The 18,805-nt window shown below is 39.7% G+C and overlaps 1 protein-coding gene across 3 annotated transcripts in view; it reads left to right on the top strand.

Moving 5' to 3' along the window:
* The window catches only part of GOLM2 (golgi membrane protein 2), a 129,621-nt gene that overhangs the window by 25,526 nt on the left and 85,290 nt on the right, over positions 1-18,805 (top strand). For all 3 annotated transcript variants that reach the window (XR_004432041.1, XM_033190295.1, XM_033190296.1), the window contains 3 exons: positions 9,237-9,291; positions 15,783-15,885; positions 18,488-18,578. Coding sequence is in view for 2 of the 3 variants with exons in the window: in XM_033190295.1 (XP_033046186.1) it covers positions 9,237-9,291; positions 15,783-15,885; positions 18,488-18,578 (249 nt within the window). In the remaining variant the exon portion in view is untranslated. The remainder of the gene's footprint in view (positions 1-9,236; positions 9,292-15,782; positions 15,886-18,487; positions 18,579-18,805) is intronic.

Below are 18,805 nucleotides of genomic sequence, written 5' to 3'. Positions count from 1 at the left end.
TCAGGAGATTGAGACCATCCTGGCTAACACGGTGAAACCCCATCTCTACTTAAAAATACAAAAAATTAGCCGGGCGTGGTGGCGGGCGTGGTGTAGTCCCAGCTACTCGGGAGGCTGAGGCAGGAGAATGGTGTGAACTCGGGAGGTGGAGGTTGCAGTGAGCCGAGATCGTGTCACTGCACTCCAACCTGGGTGACAGAGTGAGATTCTATCTCAAAAAAAAAAAAAAAAAAAAACAGAAAAAGAAAATGTTACTGGGTAGGCCAGGTGCGGTGGCTCACATCTGTAATCCCAGCACTTTGGGAGGCCAAGACAAGTGGATCACCTGAGGTCAAGAGTTCGAGACCATCCTGGCCAACGTGGTGAAACCCCATCTCTACTAAAAATACAAAAATAAGCCAGGCATGGTGGTGTGCGCCTGTAATCCCAGCTACTCAGGAGGCTGAGGTGGGAGCATTGCTTGAACCTGGGAGGCGGAGGTTGCAGTGAGCCAAGATCACACCATTGCACTCCACTCTGGGCAACAAGAGCGAAACTCCATCTCAAAAAAAAAAAAATGTAACTGATAACTGGATATTAATTATACTAAAACTTGGTTTAAGAGGACAGTAATTCATTAGCAGGTAAAAGTTGCAGGTGTGTTTGGAATGTTGACTGCATACTCTGTGTGAACTATGAGTAGTGAGAATAAAAAATGTTAATCACCTACCAGATCTAGTATATACACAGTAGTCACAGACACAGACTCTGGACTGGGTCTGTTTGAGAAAGTATTCAAAACCTGCTGTAGGTATATGACTGAGGGCACGGTTTCCCCGTTTGTGAAATGGGGAAACAGGACTGTGCCTACTTCATAGGGAGGTTGTGAGGATTAAATGAGATAATGCTTGTAAAACACTTAGCCTATGACCTGGCACAAAAATAATCATTTAATACTCACTTGTTATGATTAATGCTATTCCATTTTGCTCCAGCTGATATAGGTGTTAACCATACTATAGATGAATAATTGCTGAACCTGGCTGCTTATCAGAATCACTTGAGATTTTTAAAATAAAGATTCCTGGGCCTTCCCCAGACTACTGAATCAGACTGGAAGTAATATATGTATTTTTTAAAGCTCCCCATGTGATTCTGAGTATCAGCCAGGTTTGGCAGTTATGTTACAGAAGATAGACTTGTCTCTAGAAATCATCTGAGTATGAGATATAATCAAGAAAAATATTTCTAGTGTGGAGAAAACGGAGTCAAGAATGACATCTGTAGAAGCCAATTGTATATAACCTTTGGAATAAATGGTCATAGTTGTGCTGATTGCCAGAGAACAGACTATGATGAAAGGAAAGCAGGCATAACTGAGCCATTTTCAAGGTCCCCAAATGGAAAGAGAAGCAGAGCAACTGAGCTGTTAAGAGCTGCCAAAATTAATTTAGAGAAGCCACGTAGGATGGGGAAACATGAAAAGAACTTCAGAAGAGAGCTGGTAGAAAAATAAAAATGAAGTTTTTGATATTGCAGGAAGAAAGATTAAGGGAAAATAAAGGAAGTAGCTGGGGATGAACAAGAAGTACTATAGGGAAGTATCAGGAAAAAAGAACTTTTGTTGAGGAAAACAAATAAAGAACATAAAACTCAGGAGAGAGAAGAGGTCTCAGGAAGGACAGTAAACACATTTTAAGAGATTAACAGGGAAAAGGCCAAACAGAGCAAGGATAATTTGCCTATTATAGATGGACTCAAAATCCCAAAGAAACAAGTACTACAAAAAGAGAGGGATAAGGTAAAGCCTAAAGGCAATGACAGTGATAACAAGGGGAAATAAATGAAGGCGCTCAAAAGAAACCTTGAAGAATAATTAAAATTGTGCAAATATGGATAATGTATAACTTAAGGTAGGAGAGTGTGTAGTACAAAGAGTATGGGACATAAAAGTCTAGGGGATCATGGAGCAAACATTTATTCAGTGTTTATTGTATCAGGAAGTTTATGTGCTGTTACCTGTCTGAAATATATTTAGGAAAAAAGTGAAAGTATTCTGGAAGCATTATCAGTTCAACAGAGAATATATGTGGCAAAATGAAGATAATCTCTTTTTCTAGTCATGTAATACTAAGAACTCAAATTAATTTCTCAATAGCAGGGACGTTTTGGCAGTCATTTAGAAGATAAGCAAATTCCTAATGACCACAAGGAAATTAAAACTGTGAGGAGAGAGCTGGCTGTGGTGGCCTGAGCCTGTTGCCACAGCTACTGAGTTCAAGTCCAGCCTGGGCAACACAGTGAGACTCCATCTCTAAAAAAGTGAAAAAACAGTGAACTATGAGAAGGAATAGTTAGAAGTTAAGCTTTCTTTCGAAGGTGAGGGGATGGTGGTGGAGATATTAAATGAAGGCTCTCAGAGGAAGGGTTAAAGCCAAAGAAGTTAAAGAGCTGGCCGGGTGTGGTGGCTCATGCCTGTAATCCCAGCACTTTGGAAGGCCAAGGCAGGCAAATCACAAGGTCAGGAGTTCGAGACCAGCCTGGCCAACATGGTGAAACCACATCTCTACTAAAAATACAAAAAATTAGCTGGGCTTTGTGGCGGGCACCTGTAATCCCAGCTACCCAGGAGGCTGAGGCAGAATCACTGGAACCCCAGGAGGCGGAGGTTGCAGTGAGCCGAGATTGTACTACTGTACTCCAGGCTGGGCGACAGAGTGAGACTCTTTCTCTAAAAAAAAAAAAAAAAACTGAGCTAAAAGACCAGACTGGGCAACATGGCAAAACCCTAAATTTTGGTCTCTACCAAAAATACAAAAAATTAGCCAGGAGTGGTCTTGTGTGCCTGTGGTCCCAGCTACTCAGGAGGCTAAGGTGGGAGGATCACATGAGCTTGGGAGGCAGAGGTTACAATGAACTGAGATTGTGCTACTACACTCTACCCTGGGTGACACAGAGTGACCCAGATTGAATGTATATATTCAACCATAGATTGAATTTCCCCACCTCCATTAACATTTTTTTTAAATGTATAAGAATATGAAAGACAGTTCAGGGAAGCTGAAGCCACTCACAGCCTAATATTTAAGAAGAGCATACCTCTAGCAATTTCAGAAGCACATTTAAAGTGGAGTACAGAGAACCTGGCATAGTATTATAAAAATTTATTTTAAAAGGTGAGAACCCCATCTGTACAAAAGACAAAAAAAATTATCTGGGTGTGGAAGCACATGCCTGTGGTCCCAGCTACTTGGGAGGCTTAGGTGGGAGGATCTTTTGGGCCTGAGAGATCAAGGTTGCAGTGAGCTGTCATCATGCCACTGCACTGTAGCCTGGGCAATAGGGCAAGACCCTGTCTCAAAAAAAGTATTTTTTTAAATAAAAAAACAAATTGTCAAAAATTAATACAAAGGATGATGATGTTCTTTGGAAGGGCAACAAATACAAAAAGAGATTGGGTTCTGCAAATGAAGGAAGTGGGTAAGAAAGTAAAACACAGGCTAACTGGAAGTTATTAAGGAACAGTTCTGAGTGAGCAAACTGATCAAATATTGTAGTTGTTGGTGTCACTTTTTTTTCTGTCCCTGTAGCTTTCCCTCAATTATCTCATTCCCATGACCTGGATTACCATTTGGATGTGAATGGCTCTCTCGTCGTCACTGAGCTCCAGATGTCCAACTGCCTACTGAAGATCTCTTCCTGGATATGTCACAGATGCCTCAAAATCAATAGGTCCAAATCTGAAAAAATCATTTCCCCACTTCTGTCCCTGACCCCAAGTCTGTTCCTCTTCCTGTGTTTCTGTATTACAGAAAATTGTATTCTTACTCATCTATTCACCCCAGTTAGAAATCTAAGCATCATACTTGATGTTTCTTCTTTTACCCCTGTATCTAATCAATCCACAAGACTATTTTTTCTTCCCCTTTAATATCTCACATGTATTTACCTCTCTTTTCTCATTCTATTAGTTTAGACCAGAAATTGAAAAGACTTTTTCTGTGAAAGTCCAGATAGTAAGTACTTTAGGCTTTGCAGGCCATATACTCTCGGCCACAACCACTGTAACTCAAAAGCAACCATATACGATATGTAAACAAATTAGTGTGGCTGTTTTCCCATAAAATTTTATTTGTAGACACTGAAGTTTAAATTTCATATAATTCATGTATCATAAAATCTTTTGATTTTTCCCCCAGCTATTTAAAACAAACAAAAACAAATGTCACAATCATCCTTAGCTTCCTTCCCTACAAAAACAGGCTTACAGGCCATAGTTTGCCCACCCCTGGCTTAGACCAACATTCTCACCTATAATATGGCAGTAGTCCTTGGTCTCCCTCCTTCTCATCTTGCCCACTGTGGTCTACTCTTCATGTTGCAGCCAGATTGACTTTTTAAAATTGCAAACTGGGGCTGGGTGTGTGTGGCTCACGCCCGCAATCTCAGCACTTTGGGGGGCTGAGGCGGGTGGATCACCTGAGGTCAGGAGTTTGAGACCAGCCTAAGCAATATGGTAAAACCCTGTCTCTACTAAAAATACAAAAATTAGCTGCGAGTGGTGGTGTGCGCCTATAGTCCGAGCTACTTGGGAGGCTGAGGCAGGAGAACCATTTGAACCCGGGAGGTGGAGGTTGCAGTGAGCCAAGATTGGCCACTGCGCTCCAGCCTGGGCGACAGACCGACACTCTGTCTCAAAAAAAAAAAAAAAAAGGCCAGACGTGGTGGCTCACGCCTGTAATCCCAGCACTTTGGGGGCCGAGGCAGGCAGATCACGAGGTCAGAAGATCGAGACCATCCTGGCTAACACAGTGAAACCCCGTCTCTACTAAAAATACAAAAAAAAAATTAGCCAGGCGTGCTGGCGTTCATCTGTAGTCTCAGCTACTTGGGAGGCTGAGGCAGGAGAATGGCGTGAACCTGGGAGGCAGAGCTTGCAGTGAGCCGAGATCGTGCCACTGCACTCCAGTCTGGGCACTCCAGTCTGCACTCAGGCAGAGTGAGACTCCATCTCAAAAAAAAAAAAAAATTGGAAATTGCATTTTACTACCTTGCTTTAAAAGAACTTTAAAGATTGACCATAACTTACAGGATGAATCCATATTTCTTGGAAGACCCTTCATGATTGTGAATCTTGCTTACCTTTCTAGCCATATTTCTTACCAGTTCTCCCTAATTCTCTGTTCCAGCTACTGGGAATTGTTTATAGTTCCTAGAATGTTAAATGTTTTTCATATCTAAGTTTTGACACATGCCTTGAATGCCTTTCCTCCTTATCTTCTCCCTGCTTATGCCTGGTTCCTGCAGGACTCATTTCAATCATCATCATCATCTCCAGAAGCCTTCTCTCACTCCATGAAGGCTGTATTAAATGCTTCTATTAAGTTCTCCCATCATGTTTGTAGAACCGAATGATAGCATTTATTTTACTGTATTATGATTGCCTATTTACTTGACTCCCTTCCTAAATAATAAGCTCCTTGAGTGCATAGTGTTTGTCCATTGTTTTATCCTTAGTTTCCATTTTTATTTTTTTGAGATGGGGTCTTGCTCCATTGCCCGGACTGAAGTGCAGTGGCTTGATTATGGCTCATTGCACCCCTGACCTCTGGGCTCAAGTGATCCTCCCACCTCAGCCTCCCGAGTAGCTGGGACTATAGGAATATGCCAACATACTCGGCTAATCTATTTATTTTTTTTTTTTAGTACAGATGAGATCTCACTGTATTTCCAGGCTGGTCTTGAATTCCTGAGTTTAAATGATCCTCCTGCCTCAGCCTCCAAAATGCTGGGATTATAGGCATGAACCACCACGCCTGGCCTCCCAGTTTCCTGTATGATATCCCATAGTAATGTGTGAGTAGGCTTTTTTGGTTTTTTTGTTTTTGTTTTTGTTTTTGAGACAGGGTCTTTCTCTGTCACCTAGGGTAGGAGTGCAGTGGTGCAGTCACAGCTCACTGCAGCCTCAACCTTTAGGGCTCAATCACTCCTCCCACCTCAGCCTCTCAAGCATCTGGGACTATAGGTATGCACCACCATGCCCGGCTAAGTTTTTGTATTTTTTGTAGAGAGGGGATTTTGCCGTGTTGCCCAGAGTAGTCTCAAACTCTTGGGCTCAAGCGATCCTCCTGCCTTAGCCTCCCAAAGTGCTGGGATTACAAGCGTGAGCTGCTGCCCCTGGCCATTTTTTTTTCACATTTTAAAAATTGACGTGTAATTCATGTACCATAAAATTTATCCTGTTCAAGTGTACAATTTAGTGGGTTTTAGTATATCTAAAATGTTGAGCAACTATCACCATGGTCTAATTCCAGAACGTTTTCATCATCCCCCAAAGAAACCTTATGCTCAATAAAATGTCACTCCTTATTCCTTCCTGCCCCCAGCCCCTGGCTGCCACTGATGTGCTTTCTTTCTCTATGGCTTTACCTATTCTGTACATTTAATATAAATGGAATCAGATGATATTTGAACTTTTGTGACTGTCTTTTTTCATTTAGCATATGTAATGTTTTCCAAGCTCATCCATATTGTATCATCTACTAGTACTTTATTCCTTTTTATTACTGAATATCAACATTTTATTTATTTATTTATTTATTGAGATAGGGTCTTGCTTTGTCTCCCAGGCTGGAGTACACTGGTGCAATCCTAGCTCACTGTAGCCTCAACCTCCTGTGCTCAAGTGAGCCTCCTACCTCAGTCACCTAAGTAGCTAGGACTACAGGCATGTTCCACCATGCCTGGCTAATTTCATTTTTTATTTTCTTTAGTTTTTGTAGGTCTTACTATGTTGGCCAGGCTGATCTTGAACTGGCCTCAAGTGATCCTCTTTGGCCTGTCAAACTACTGGGATTCTAGGCATAAACCACTGTATCTGGCCTAGCTCTATATTTTAAACTTAATTCTTCAAAGCACCCAGGACTCTGGGGGAAAAAAAGAGAGACCCCCTAGACTCCTTCTCTTGCTTCACCTAGAACATTTCTATTTTCATCTATTTATGGATAAACTTTCATTTTAAATTTGAAAGTCACGTGCTCTCAGATTGAAGAATACACTCTACCTGGGACTGAAAGATACTCCATGGTCTTTTTACTCCATCCTTCTTTCCAACTCTTCATATGCTCCAGTCATACAGTATGTTAATGGAGTCTTCAGGTATACCTCATGCTTTCTTGCCACTGTATCTTTTCTTATGTAATCTCCTCTATCTGAAATACCCCTTTCCCATCTGTTTAAATTTTTACCTAGCTTTCAATGCCTGATTCAGATATAATCCATTCCATGAAGTTTTCCCTGATCTCTGGATTCTTGTAGTAATTATACTGCTTTAGATGGTGCCTTGTCTAATTCCTTGAGACTGCTCTCATGTTTTCTTAGTTGTTTTGTACTTTCCCATCCAGTGGCTTGACATGGGATGGTGGGGGAATGGGGTTTGGGGGTGACTGTAACAGATTGCATGGGCCAGGCATGGTGGCTCACTCCTGTAATCCCAGCACTTTGGGAGACCAAGGCAAGAGGATTGCTTGAGCCCAGTAGTTCAAGACCAGCCTGGGCAACATAGCAAGACCTCGTCTCTACTAAAAATAAAAAAATTAACCTGGCATGGTGGCAAATGCCTGTAGTCCCAGCTACTCAGGTGGCTGAGGTGGGAGGATCGCTTGAGCCCGGCAGATAGAGACTTCGGCGAGCTGTTTTGCCACTACACCACTGCACTCCAGCCTGGGCTACAGAGTGAGACCATGTCTCAAAAAAAAAAAAAAAAAAAAGAAAGAAAAGAAAAGAAAAAAAGGATAGCACGAGGGAAATCTTTAGGATAATGAAAGTGTTCTGTATCTTGATTGTGATGGTGGTTATACAATCTACACATATTTTAAAATGACATAGAACTATACATTCATATTGTACCAGTGTCAGTTTCCTGGTTTTGATGTTGCACTGTAGTTATATAAGATGTACCCATTGTGAGAAATTATGTGAATTGTGTGGTTATTTGGGACCTCTCTGTGCTATCTTTGCAATTGCCTGTGAATCTGTAATTGATTTTAAAATAAAAAGTTTAGGTTGGCCATGGTGGTTCTTCATGCATGTAATCCCAGCACTTTGGGAGGCCAGCAGGAGAATCACTTGAGCCCAAGAGTTCAAGATCAGCCTGGGCAATATAGCAAGACCCCGTCTCTGCAAAAAAAAATATATATTTTTAAAAATTAGCTGGGTGTTATGATACATACCTGTAGTCTCAGCTCCTTGAGAGCCTGAGATAGGAGGATAGACTTGGGCCCTGGAGGTCAAGGCTGCAGTGAGCAGTGATTGCGTCATTGTACTCCAGCCTGGTTGACAAAGCAAGACTCTGGGAAAAAAAAGTTTAAAAATACATTCTTCAGGCCGGGCGTGGTGACTCATGCCTGTAATCCCAGCACTTTGGGAGGCAGAGGCCAGCAGACCACTTGAAGTCAGGAGTTCGAGACCAGCCTGGCCAACGTGGTAAAACCCCATCTATACTAAAAATACAAAAATTAGCTGAATGTGGTGGTGCACACCTGCAGTGCCAGCTGCTTGGGTGGCTAAGGCAGGAGAATCTCTTGAACCTGGGAGGTTGCAGTGAGCTGAGATCATACCACTGCACCACAGCCTGGGTGACAGAATGAGACTCAGTATTTAAAAAAATCGTTTTTCCATGGTACTACTGGTTAATGTGAATCTGCCTCTGCCTTCCAAAGTAAAGTTACCTTGGAGTAGGCAAGAGAATCTATTTGTAGTGATATTTTAGTTACATTTTACAATTAGAACAAACTTGTCTAAAGCAGTAACTGAGACAGAGTGTTGGTTCCCTGTCTATGAGGTCCTGGCTTATCCAAAGTCTTATTTTAATTTTTCAGTTGACCGGTAAGCCTTTGAGTCATGCTTTGGTATACTTTTAAGTTCTTAGTATTCTTATGTACTGGCGCCTAGAAGACAGTGACCATAGCTCTGAGTATTAGAAAAAAATCATTATGTGATACTCAGTTCAAACTTTAAAAACTTAAAGGTGTTGCATTATCAATTGAAATGAATTTTCTTGATTTTCTTGTGCAAATGTAAAGTAAGCATTACAAGATCAGAATTTACTGCTGATTTCTTTTTGGAAGGAGGTGCAGTATAAATAAATAACCAGAGTTTTTCATTTGCATTTATGATCAAGCTCAAAGTGAATATGAACAAAAAAATGAGCAAAACTACATATTTTTTAGTAAAATGAAAACTTAATTTTTTTTCAGGTTAAACTGCAGAACAACATATCATATCAGATGGCAGACATACATCATTTAAAGGGTAAGAAACTTAATTACAGATTAAAGATAAACAAAGGTCACTAAATCCCTAAAATTGTGAAGAATTAAGAAATAGTAAATTAGCCTAATGAAATACAATTTTCTGAACAAACTCCTCTGATGGTAAAACATTTACCCTTTTGCCTTAAGATATAATAAATTATTTAACGATGCTTTATATATGATAAATCCAAGTTAAAATTTGAAATCTGTATCTTAACCTTGTGCTATAGACAGGGTTATGCAATGAAATGTTTTTAAGAGAATACTCAAAAAAAATTGAGCTGTAGCTTCAGAAGCCTTCAAATTTCTAGGGAAAAGGTGAGAAGTGTTCCCTCTGTACTGTGTCCAATCTGCTAAATTAATTCATTCAGGTCTAGGGATGCTTTGGATAGAGCCTCCAGGCTTAATGTTTTAGATACCCTGGGAACAGAAAGAAACCTGGAAGATAGGTAAATATATAATAAATAAATAATAAATATAAAAATACACACATATTTTTACTTGGATGAAGTGATAAAGAGGTACTACAGATTTTACAGGAAAAAAAAAAAAAAGCCCTATAATCTGCTTATATTACTTCACGCCATCACTGTGGGCCTTTGAAGTTTGGGATTTGAGGAACAATCCTCATCTCCCTCACACCCTTTGGTTATAATACTGTATTTTAAAACTTTGCATGCATTGTCTCTAGGTTTATGTGTGTGAGTAGCATATACTCTCTTGCTTCATACATATCCTTTATTCTATTATCCTTTTGAGCCTCTTTAGATATACTTAGAAAATCTATTTTTATTGTCCTCTCGAAGTAGCCAACCTTAACTGGCTTTGTAATGTAGTAAAATTTTTCTCCTTACCTAGCACAATCAATAGGCAGTGTTTTTGTGTGTTGTAACCCTAAAATAAGTTGTTGATTTCCTATTATCCATGATTTAGAACAGCTTTGACTTTCTGTTAGAAATGCTTTCTGGGTGGTCACACTGGTTTTTGTTGCATCTGTGTCCATGTTCTCCTCTTTTTGACTCACCAAAATGTGTTAGGATGACACAGAAGATGCCACAGTGTCAGTGCTGCTTCCAACTTGCAATTTTTACAAATGCTTCCACTTGTCATCAAAGTATACTTCTTACTAAATGTTAAGAAATACTATTAGGGCTTATTAAAGCAGTAACTTAATGCTTATTAACTGCTTGTTAAATAGATCAGTTGAATAAGAAGTCCTCTGGCTTCTGTTAGTGTATGTCAACAAAAATGACAACCTATGTTACTGAGTAAAAATCTTTATTGTACCGTATATGTTGGAGTAGATCTTGAGATATTTTGAAATTGTGTATGATACTCTTCAGCAGAGAAAAAGGTCTTGATTTGTATGTATAACTTTTGGTTTTGAAGCTTGGACTCTTAAAATTGAATTTAAATAATATGACTTTTGCAACTTGGAATGGTTTCTACTGAAATAAACTTCTTGAAAACTTGCCTTTTATAGGCAAGTTTTCTTTGAAATTAATATCTGCTATAGTAGAAGTAATAGACACTAAGACACTTGAGATGGTTTATATTTTCTTTTTTTTTTTTTTTTTTTTTTTGAGACGAAGTCTTGCTCTGTCGCCCAGGCTGGAGTGCAGTGGCCGGATCTCTGCTCACTGCAAGCTCCGCCTCCCGGGTTCACGCCATTCTTCTGCCTCAGCCTCCCGAGTAGCTGGGACTACAGGCGCCTGCCACCTCGCCCGGCTAGTTTTTTGTGGTTTTTAGTAGAGACGGGGTTTCACCGTGTTAGCCAGGATGGTCTCGATCTCCTGACCTCGTGATCCACCCGTCTCAGCCTCCCAAAGTGCTGGGATTACAGGCTTGAGCCACCGCGCCCGGCCTAGATGGTTTACATTTTCTTGGAAATAAATGAAAGTTGGTTTTTCTAATCCTTGAGATAAATTGACATTCTACTATCAGATTTATTTTGATTAGCTTACCTTGTTTTTATGCCTGTTACTGAAAGAAAGTTCGACGTCAAAGTTTTCTAGAAGTAATATATATATGTATATGTATATATTTTTTTAAGCTGGCCCCAGGCAACCCATTTCTTACCTATCCCTGATCTTTTGAATTTAAACTAAGGGAGTACAGCCATATCCTTCTATAACATAACTGGTGTTGCTTTCAAAGATAGAGCGTCCTGTACAATCAACCTGACTTGTGTTAACTTACTCTAAGAGTTCTGCTATGGTGACCTGAAGCAGCCACGCTAGACAGAATATCTCTGGGTTCATATAAAGAAAACACATGCCAATCAGTCAAAAGTAAAATTGTTTGTTTTTTTTTTTAACCTTTATTTTAAGTTCGGGGGTACATGTGCAGGATGTGCAGGTTTGCTACATAGGTAAACGTGTGTCACGGGGCTTCATTATACAGATTATTTCTTTTTTTTTTTTTTTTTTTTTTTGAGGCGGAGTCTCGCTCTGTCGCCCGGACTGGAGTGCAGTGGCCGGATCTCAGCTCACTGCAAGCTCCGCCTCCCAGGTTTACGCCATTCTCCTGCCTCAGCCTCCCGAGTAGCTGGGACTACAGGCGCCCGCCACCTCGCCCGGCTAGTTTTTGTATTTTTTAGTAGAGACGGGGTTTCACCGTGTTAGCCAGGATGGTCTCGATCTCCTGACCTCGTGATCCGCCCGTCTCGGCCTCCCAAAGTGCTGGGATTACAGGCTTGAGCCACCGCGCCCGGCCATATACAGATTATTTCATCTCCCAGGTATTAAGCCTAGTATCCATCAGTTATTTTTCCTGATCTTCTTTCTCCTTTGTTTTGCTTTCTGGTCTGCTTACTTTTCCCCTTGCAAATCTCTGTTTTGACCCACTGGAAATCACCAATTACCTCCCTGCTGTATGATCTTTCTCTGTATTCAAACAGGAAAAATCATATTTTACATGGGCTAAAACTCATATTAATGTTTTGTTTTTCTTTGTCAATTGTATTTTAAGTCTTTTATCTTCAATTACAAAGGAAAATTTTATTTCCTGATAGATGAATTTCAAATACCGCCAGTGGGAAGCTTTGTGAAGGGGCAGAGAAGCCATCCGAAATCTTAAAATCATACTAAGCCTCAGGTTCATTCTGAAGCTATTTCAGGTATTTTATAGCATGGCCTGAATCAGAAGGGACTGTATCTTTTTGTTCCCTTTCTCCTGAGGAGAATGAGTCCTAAAGATCACCAGTTGAAGTCTCCTTCTGGTAGTTGTTTAGTTTTGTTTGTTTGTTTTTTAGTTATAGTTTTTAAATTTAGCTTTCAGTTCTAGAAACTATCCAGCCTGAGCACAGGTTTACTGAACTGGCTAGTTCAATCCCTTAGCCACAGGCTTTTTGCTGCTGTTTCCTACTGTGATCTCATTGTCTCTATAGAATCAGCATTCATAGCTGGGGCCCAGGGTTTCTGGTACTTCTGGCCTGCTGTATCTTAGGAGATGGAAACAGGGATTAGGCAACAAGCTGAAAGGGTTTTTTTTTGGCTACCTGGCCACCACAGATCTATCACTTTTATTTGAGATGGGGGGTAAATCAACCACGTTTACATATGGTGAATTAATGTTATAAAAAGAGAAATTTGGCCAGGCGCGGTAGCTCACGCTTGTAATCCCAGCACTTTGGGAGGCCGAGGCAGGCAGATCATGAGGTCAGTAGTTCGAGACCAGCCTGGCCAACACAGCGAAACCCTGTCTCTACTAAAAATACAAAAATTAGCTGGGCGTGGTGGCGGGTGCCTGTAATCCCAGTACTCAGAAGGCTGAGGCAGGAGAATTGCCTGAACCTGAGAGGCGGAGGTCGCAGTGAGCTAAAATTGCGCCACTGCGCTCCATTCTGGGCAACAGAGCTAGACTCTGTCTTAAAAGAAAAAAAAAGAGAAATTTAAAATGTGGCTTGAATATGTAAATACAATGATTAACTGCAAATATTTTAAGTGAATCATTGATTTTTTCATACTTGATTATACAATAGTTATAATGCATATTGTTAAACATTATGTGTCTCAGCAGATGTTTATGTGACTTAAATTTTTATTCTTCATTATTGCCACAGTTATAATTCCACAATAAAATTTAGGAAGTATAGAAAAAAAGTGTATGTTCAAAATTTTACCGTTAAACACATTCACTGATAGTACTCTGATATATTTTTATTCTAGTGTATATTCTATTTGATATATATTTTATTCTAGTCTTTTTGTTGCATGAATGCAGTTATAAGTATATGTTTACATCTGCTGTTTAAAAACATCTGCTTTTTATTTTTATTTTTTATTTATAGTTTTTTTTTTTGTTTTTTTTTTTGAGATAGTCTTCCTTTATCGCCCAAGCTGGAATGCAGTGGCATGATCTTGGTTCACTGCAACCTCTGCCTCTGGGTTCACGTGATTCTCCTGCCTCAGCTTCCTAAGTAGCTGAGATTACAGGCTTGTGCTACCACACCTGGCTAATTTTTGTATTTTTAGTAGAGACCGGGTTTCCACTTGTTGGCGAGGCTGGTCTCGAACTCCTGGCCTCATGTGATCCACCCTTTTTACTCAGGAAAGTGGCTGTATATATATCTCCCAAGTGTTTTTGGAGTGCTTTTAGAGTAATAAGACTAATTCTATAATCCTTCCGTAAGAAATAGATGTTATAGTGTTGGTACATTATAGCTAGATGTTATATTTTAATCTTAATAAACTGTTGCTTATACAGTATAGGCCCCTGTTTTCATTTCTAAAAATTATCTTAATACTACTTTTGCTTAACTGCTAAGGCTGTTAGCTGTTTTTAAAATCACCTATCTATGTAATTAACATTTACTCTTTTCCGTCTGCATTTCTTTTGTCTGTAGACTTTAGCTCATGAGGGAATGAAATCTAGAACATGTGTGGCTGGTGATTGTGGATTAAACATTTACAAACAAGTGTTTGGCCAGGTTATAATTTACTATCTAGTTTGGAATTTCATGTTATTCATTTCCACTAAAACATTTCAGTCTCAGTCCAGAAATTATGAGCTTTGAAAATGGAATTTTGGGATATGTAGAGCTACCGTCCATAGCCGAACTAGAAATGTATCTAAAATGATTGGCACCTAAGTTGGTAGTCGAATGTGATTTAAAATGAGAAAGAGGCCGGGCGCGGTGGCTCAAGCCTGTAATCCCAGCACTTTGGGAGGCCGAGACGGGCGGATCACGAGGTCAGGAGATCAAGACCATCCTGGCTAACATGGTGAAACCCCGTCTCTACTAAAAAATACAAAATAGCCGGGCGAAGCGGCGGGCGCCTGTAGTCCCAGCTACTCGGGAGGCTGAGGCAGGAGAATGGCATAAACCCGGAGGCGGAGCTTGCAGTGAGCTGAGATCCGGCCACTGCACTCCAGCCTGGGCGACAGAGCGAGACTCTGTCTCAAAAAAAAAAAAAAAAACAAAAAAAAAAACAAAAAAAACAAATAAAATGAGAAAGAAAACTTAAAATTTGTACCCATAGTAAACATATCTAAAAAGTATGATTTTTTTTCCTACTGTAATAAAGCAGATAGGTTTGAAGAGATAGGTAGTTTTTGTATTGTCTCCACAGCTTAGCACGTGTCTACACAAAGTGTAACAATGTGTAATTTAAAGAATATTTTGGGTTGATGTGAAATCCACTGAAGCTATATTGTTTTAAAAATAAATGTTATTGGTCAGGCGTGGTGGCTTATGCCTGTAATCCCAGCACTTTGGGAGGCTGAGGTGGCCGGATTGCTTGAGCCCACAAGTTCAAGACCAGTCTGGGCAACATAGCTAACCCATCTCTACTAAAAATACAAAAATTAGCCGGATGTTGTGTTGCACACCTGTAGTCTCAGCTGCTTGGGAGGCTGAGGTGAGAGGATCACTTGAGCTCAGGAGGTGGAGGTTGCAGTGAGCCAAGATTGCACCACTGCACTCTAACCTGAGTGACAGAGCAAGACCCTATCTTAAATAAATAAATAAATGAATAAATTTTATTGACCATGAATGTGTTACAAAAGGCTGTTAAATGTGTTATTAGTTATATAATTTAATTTCCTGGGAATATTACTAAAAAAACTGAGAAGTATGTATAATTAAAAAAAATCCCGGCCGGGCGCGGTGGCTCAAGCCTGTAATCCCAGCACTTTGGGAGGCCGAGGCGGGCGGATCACGAGGTCAGGAGATCGAGACCATCCTGGCTAACATGGTGAAACCCCGTCTCTGCTAAAAAAAATACAAAAAACTAGCCGGGCGAGGTGGCGGGCGCCTGTAGTCCCAGCTACTCGGGAGGCTGAGGCAGGGGAATGGCGTAAACCCGGGAGGCGGAGCTTGCAGTGAGCTGAGATCCGGCCACTGCACTCCAGCCTGGGCGACAGAGCGAGACTCCTTCTCAAAATAAATAAACAAACAAACAAACAAACAAACATCCCATAGCTTCTGAATAGGAAGCATTACAATGAGTGAACTTGATTCCTTTGGTTCTTACCTTGGGTGGATAGAGCAACTTGCCGAGCTTCGTCAGGAGTTTCTTCGACAAGAAGACCAGCTTCAGGACTACAGGAAGAATAATACTTACCTTGTGAAGAGGTTAGAATATGAAAGGTAAGATGTTACATACAACATATGTTTATGAATCTAAAATATTTGTCCAACTTTTGGACTCAGTTCAGTTCTTCCTCTCGGACTTTTGTTTTCCTTTTTTTCTCTTCTTTCATTTTGTTAAGTCTTTTAAATTCCTTTTCTTTTATCTTTCTTTAGCTTTTTGAAATCCAGACTCTTATTTTGATAAATTAAACAGCATGAAGTATCTCTTAGAGGGCATGCTGAGTTTATGTATGTTGTAAAATTCATTGTGAGACAGAAAATCTTACAAGCTCTGAGTTTTATCAGATGTGGCAAAGATGGAAAGGAGATTTGTGATTCTTTTTGATGAGCATCCAGAAGATGAAACCAGCACTGGGAGATGTTCCCAGAAGAGCTGAGGGCCTGAGTGCTAGCTGCTCTTCCTGTTCTGCATGTCATCCCTCTTGCTGATACCTCTAGACTTGGTGATGAGGTTGGGGAACCTCTTACAGGCCTTTCTAGCAATCATTCCTTAAAACTTTTATTATATTTGTAATCAATTTTATGGTAAAAGATATTTTTTAGATTTGTACACCAAAAGTTAGAAAGATTTGCCATATTTTAAAGCATTTTTTGTCCATTTCTGACTTCTTACTCTTGTAGGTTATCAGTTATCATTATACATTTACTTAAATATATATATTTTAACATAACAGTATTCAGTATTTTTCTGCATGTCTATAGGATTAAAGATTTAACATATGTAGAGGTAATATATTATTCTAGCATATTAATATACCAAAACTTCTTTAGTCTTTTCCAATTGTGGGACCACAGTAGGAGTTTTCCTTTTCTCACTTTAAGACTATCACAGGCTAGGTTATGGTGGTTCACACCTGTAATCCTAACACTTTGGGAGACTGAGACTGGAGAATCATCTGAGCCCAGGAGTTAAAGACCAGCCTAGGCAACATAATGAGACCTCTGTCTCTACAAAAAATTTTTAAAAATTAGCTGGGTATGGTGGCATATGCCTGTAGTCCTAGCTGCTTGGGAGGCTGAGGTGGGAGGATCGCTTGAGTCCAGGAGATTGAGGCTGCAGTGAGCCATGATGATGCCACTGTACTCTAGCCTGGGCAACAGGGTGAGAACTTGTCTCTTCAAAAAAAAAAAAAAAGACTATCACAGCTATAAAATTTTCTGTGCAAAAAAGATTTCCCAAAATGAGCTGGGTATGCTGGCATACACCTGTGGTCCCAGCTACTCAGGAGGCTGAAGTGGGAGGATCGCTTGAACCTGGGAGGTTGAGGCTGCAGTGAGCCATTATCATGCCTGCACTCCAGTCTGGGCAACAGAATGAAAGCTTGTCTCAAAAATAAATAAATAAATAAATAAGTAAGTAAAGATTTCCCCTCCCCTTATGTTATTTCAGTAGTATATTTTCTCAAATGTAGAATTCCTCAAAAAGAATGCTTTACCAATTTTGTTGCTTTTACCGCACAGGTGAAAGATTGCTTTCTGAAATGATTATACTCATTTATAATGTAGATATTTCCCCATAGCCCTGTCAACTTTGGTTTTAATTCTAATTTAATTTTGTTAGTATAGGAATAAGATACTACATATATACATATAGGAAGTTGGTGGGTTTTTTTGTTTTTTGTTTTGTCTTTTTCTTTTTTTGAGACTGAGTCTGTCTCTGACTCCCAGGGTGGAGTACAGGGGCACAATCTCAGCTCACTGCAACCTCCACCTCCTGGGTTTAAGCAATTCTCATGCCTCAGCCTCCTGAGTAGCTCGGACCACAGGCATGTACCACCATGCCTGGCTAAATTTTTTGTGTCTTTAGTAGAGACAAGGTTTCATTGTGTTGGCCAGACTGATCTTGAACTCCTGGCCTCCAGTGATCTGCCTGCCTTGACCTCCCAAAGTGCTGGGATTGCACGTGTGAGCCACCGCGCCTAGACACATATAGGAAGTTTAATTTGCATTTTATAATGGTGAAAGTTAACATTTTTCTATATGTTTGTCAACTGTTTGTTTTTGCATGATTGGTCTATGTGTATGCTTTGGCTACTTGGCTAGCAGAAAGTCACCATCTTTATGTTTTGCTTCTGTTCACTTTCTCTTGATGGCACCAGTCTATCTTCTTTATTAGTTTCTTCTGTTCCTAGTATTCTATGGTTTAGCCTTTTATTACAATTTTTAAAGTACTAACTATTGGATGAATCTTCTGCTACCACTCCTTATCAGTTCTCATAATTCTAGCTTTCCTCATCTGTTACTATAAATTAGTCTCACAGTTTTCTCGTCTACAGTATTTTTGTCTTCTGTGATTGAAGTTGGTTCTGATAGTTTTTTTATAGATGCAATTTATGGAAATAATAGGAAAAGAATTGTTTTTATCTTTGTAATTTCTGTTTTGTCAATTAGCTTTATCAGTATTACCTATTTCCTATTACAAGTTCAAGTATTTTAAAAGTTTGGATTGTGAGCTATTTGTATGCTCTTTGTTTTTTCCAGCCCACTCTCCCCTGCTAACTGAATGTTTTATCTTTCTTAATGTATGTGTCAACTACTGGACAACTTTGAGAATCCAATCCAAGGTAATATAATCTAAAAGAATGACTTTGTAATTTAGTTTTCAGTGTGGACAGCAGATCAAGGAATTGAGAGCACAGCATGAAGAAAATATTAAAAAGTTAGCAGACCAGTTTTTACAGGAACAAAAGGTAAATTTAAAAAATATACTTAAATCCAAACATATTTTTGTTATAAATCATGATAATTTAGAAATTAAAATTATAATTTTGTCACAAAACATTATAGTTTAAGTTTTCCAGCCAGCCTAATTCCAAAAGTGATTTACAATGACTTTATTTCTGAGTAAATTAAACATTTGCAAAAATATAATCTTAATTCTTAAAACTGGTCAGGCGTGGTGGTTCACGCCTGTAAT

Source organism: Trachypithecus francoisi, unplaced genomic scaffold (genome assembly GCF_009764315.1).
Source record: "Trachypithecus francoisi isolate TF-2019V2 unplaced genomic scaffold, Tfra_2.0 Lachesis_group3, whole genome shotgun sequence".
Taxonomy (NCBI): Eukaryota; Metazoa; Chordata; class Mammalia; order Primates; family Cercopithecidae; genus Trachypithecus; species Trachypithecus francoisi.
This window is presented reverse-complemented; position numbering and strand designations above follow the sequence as displayed.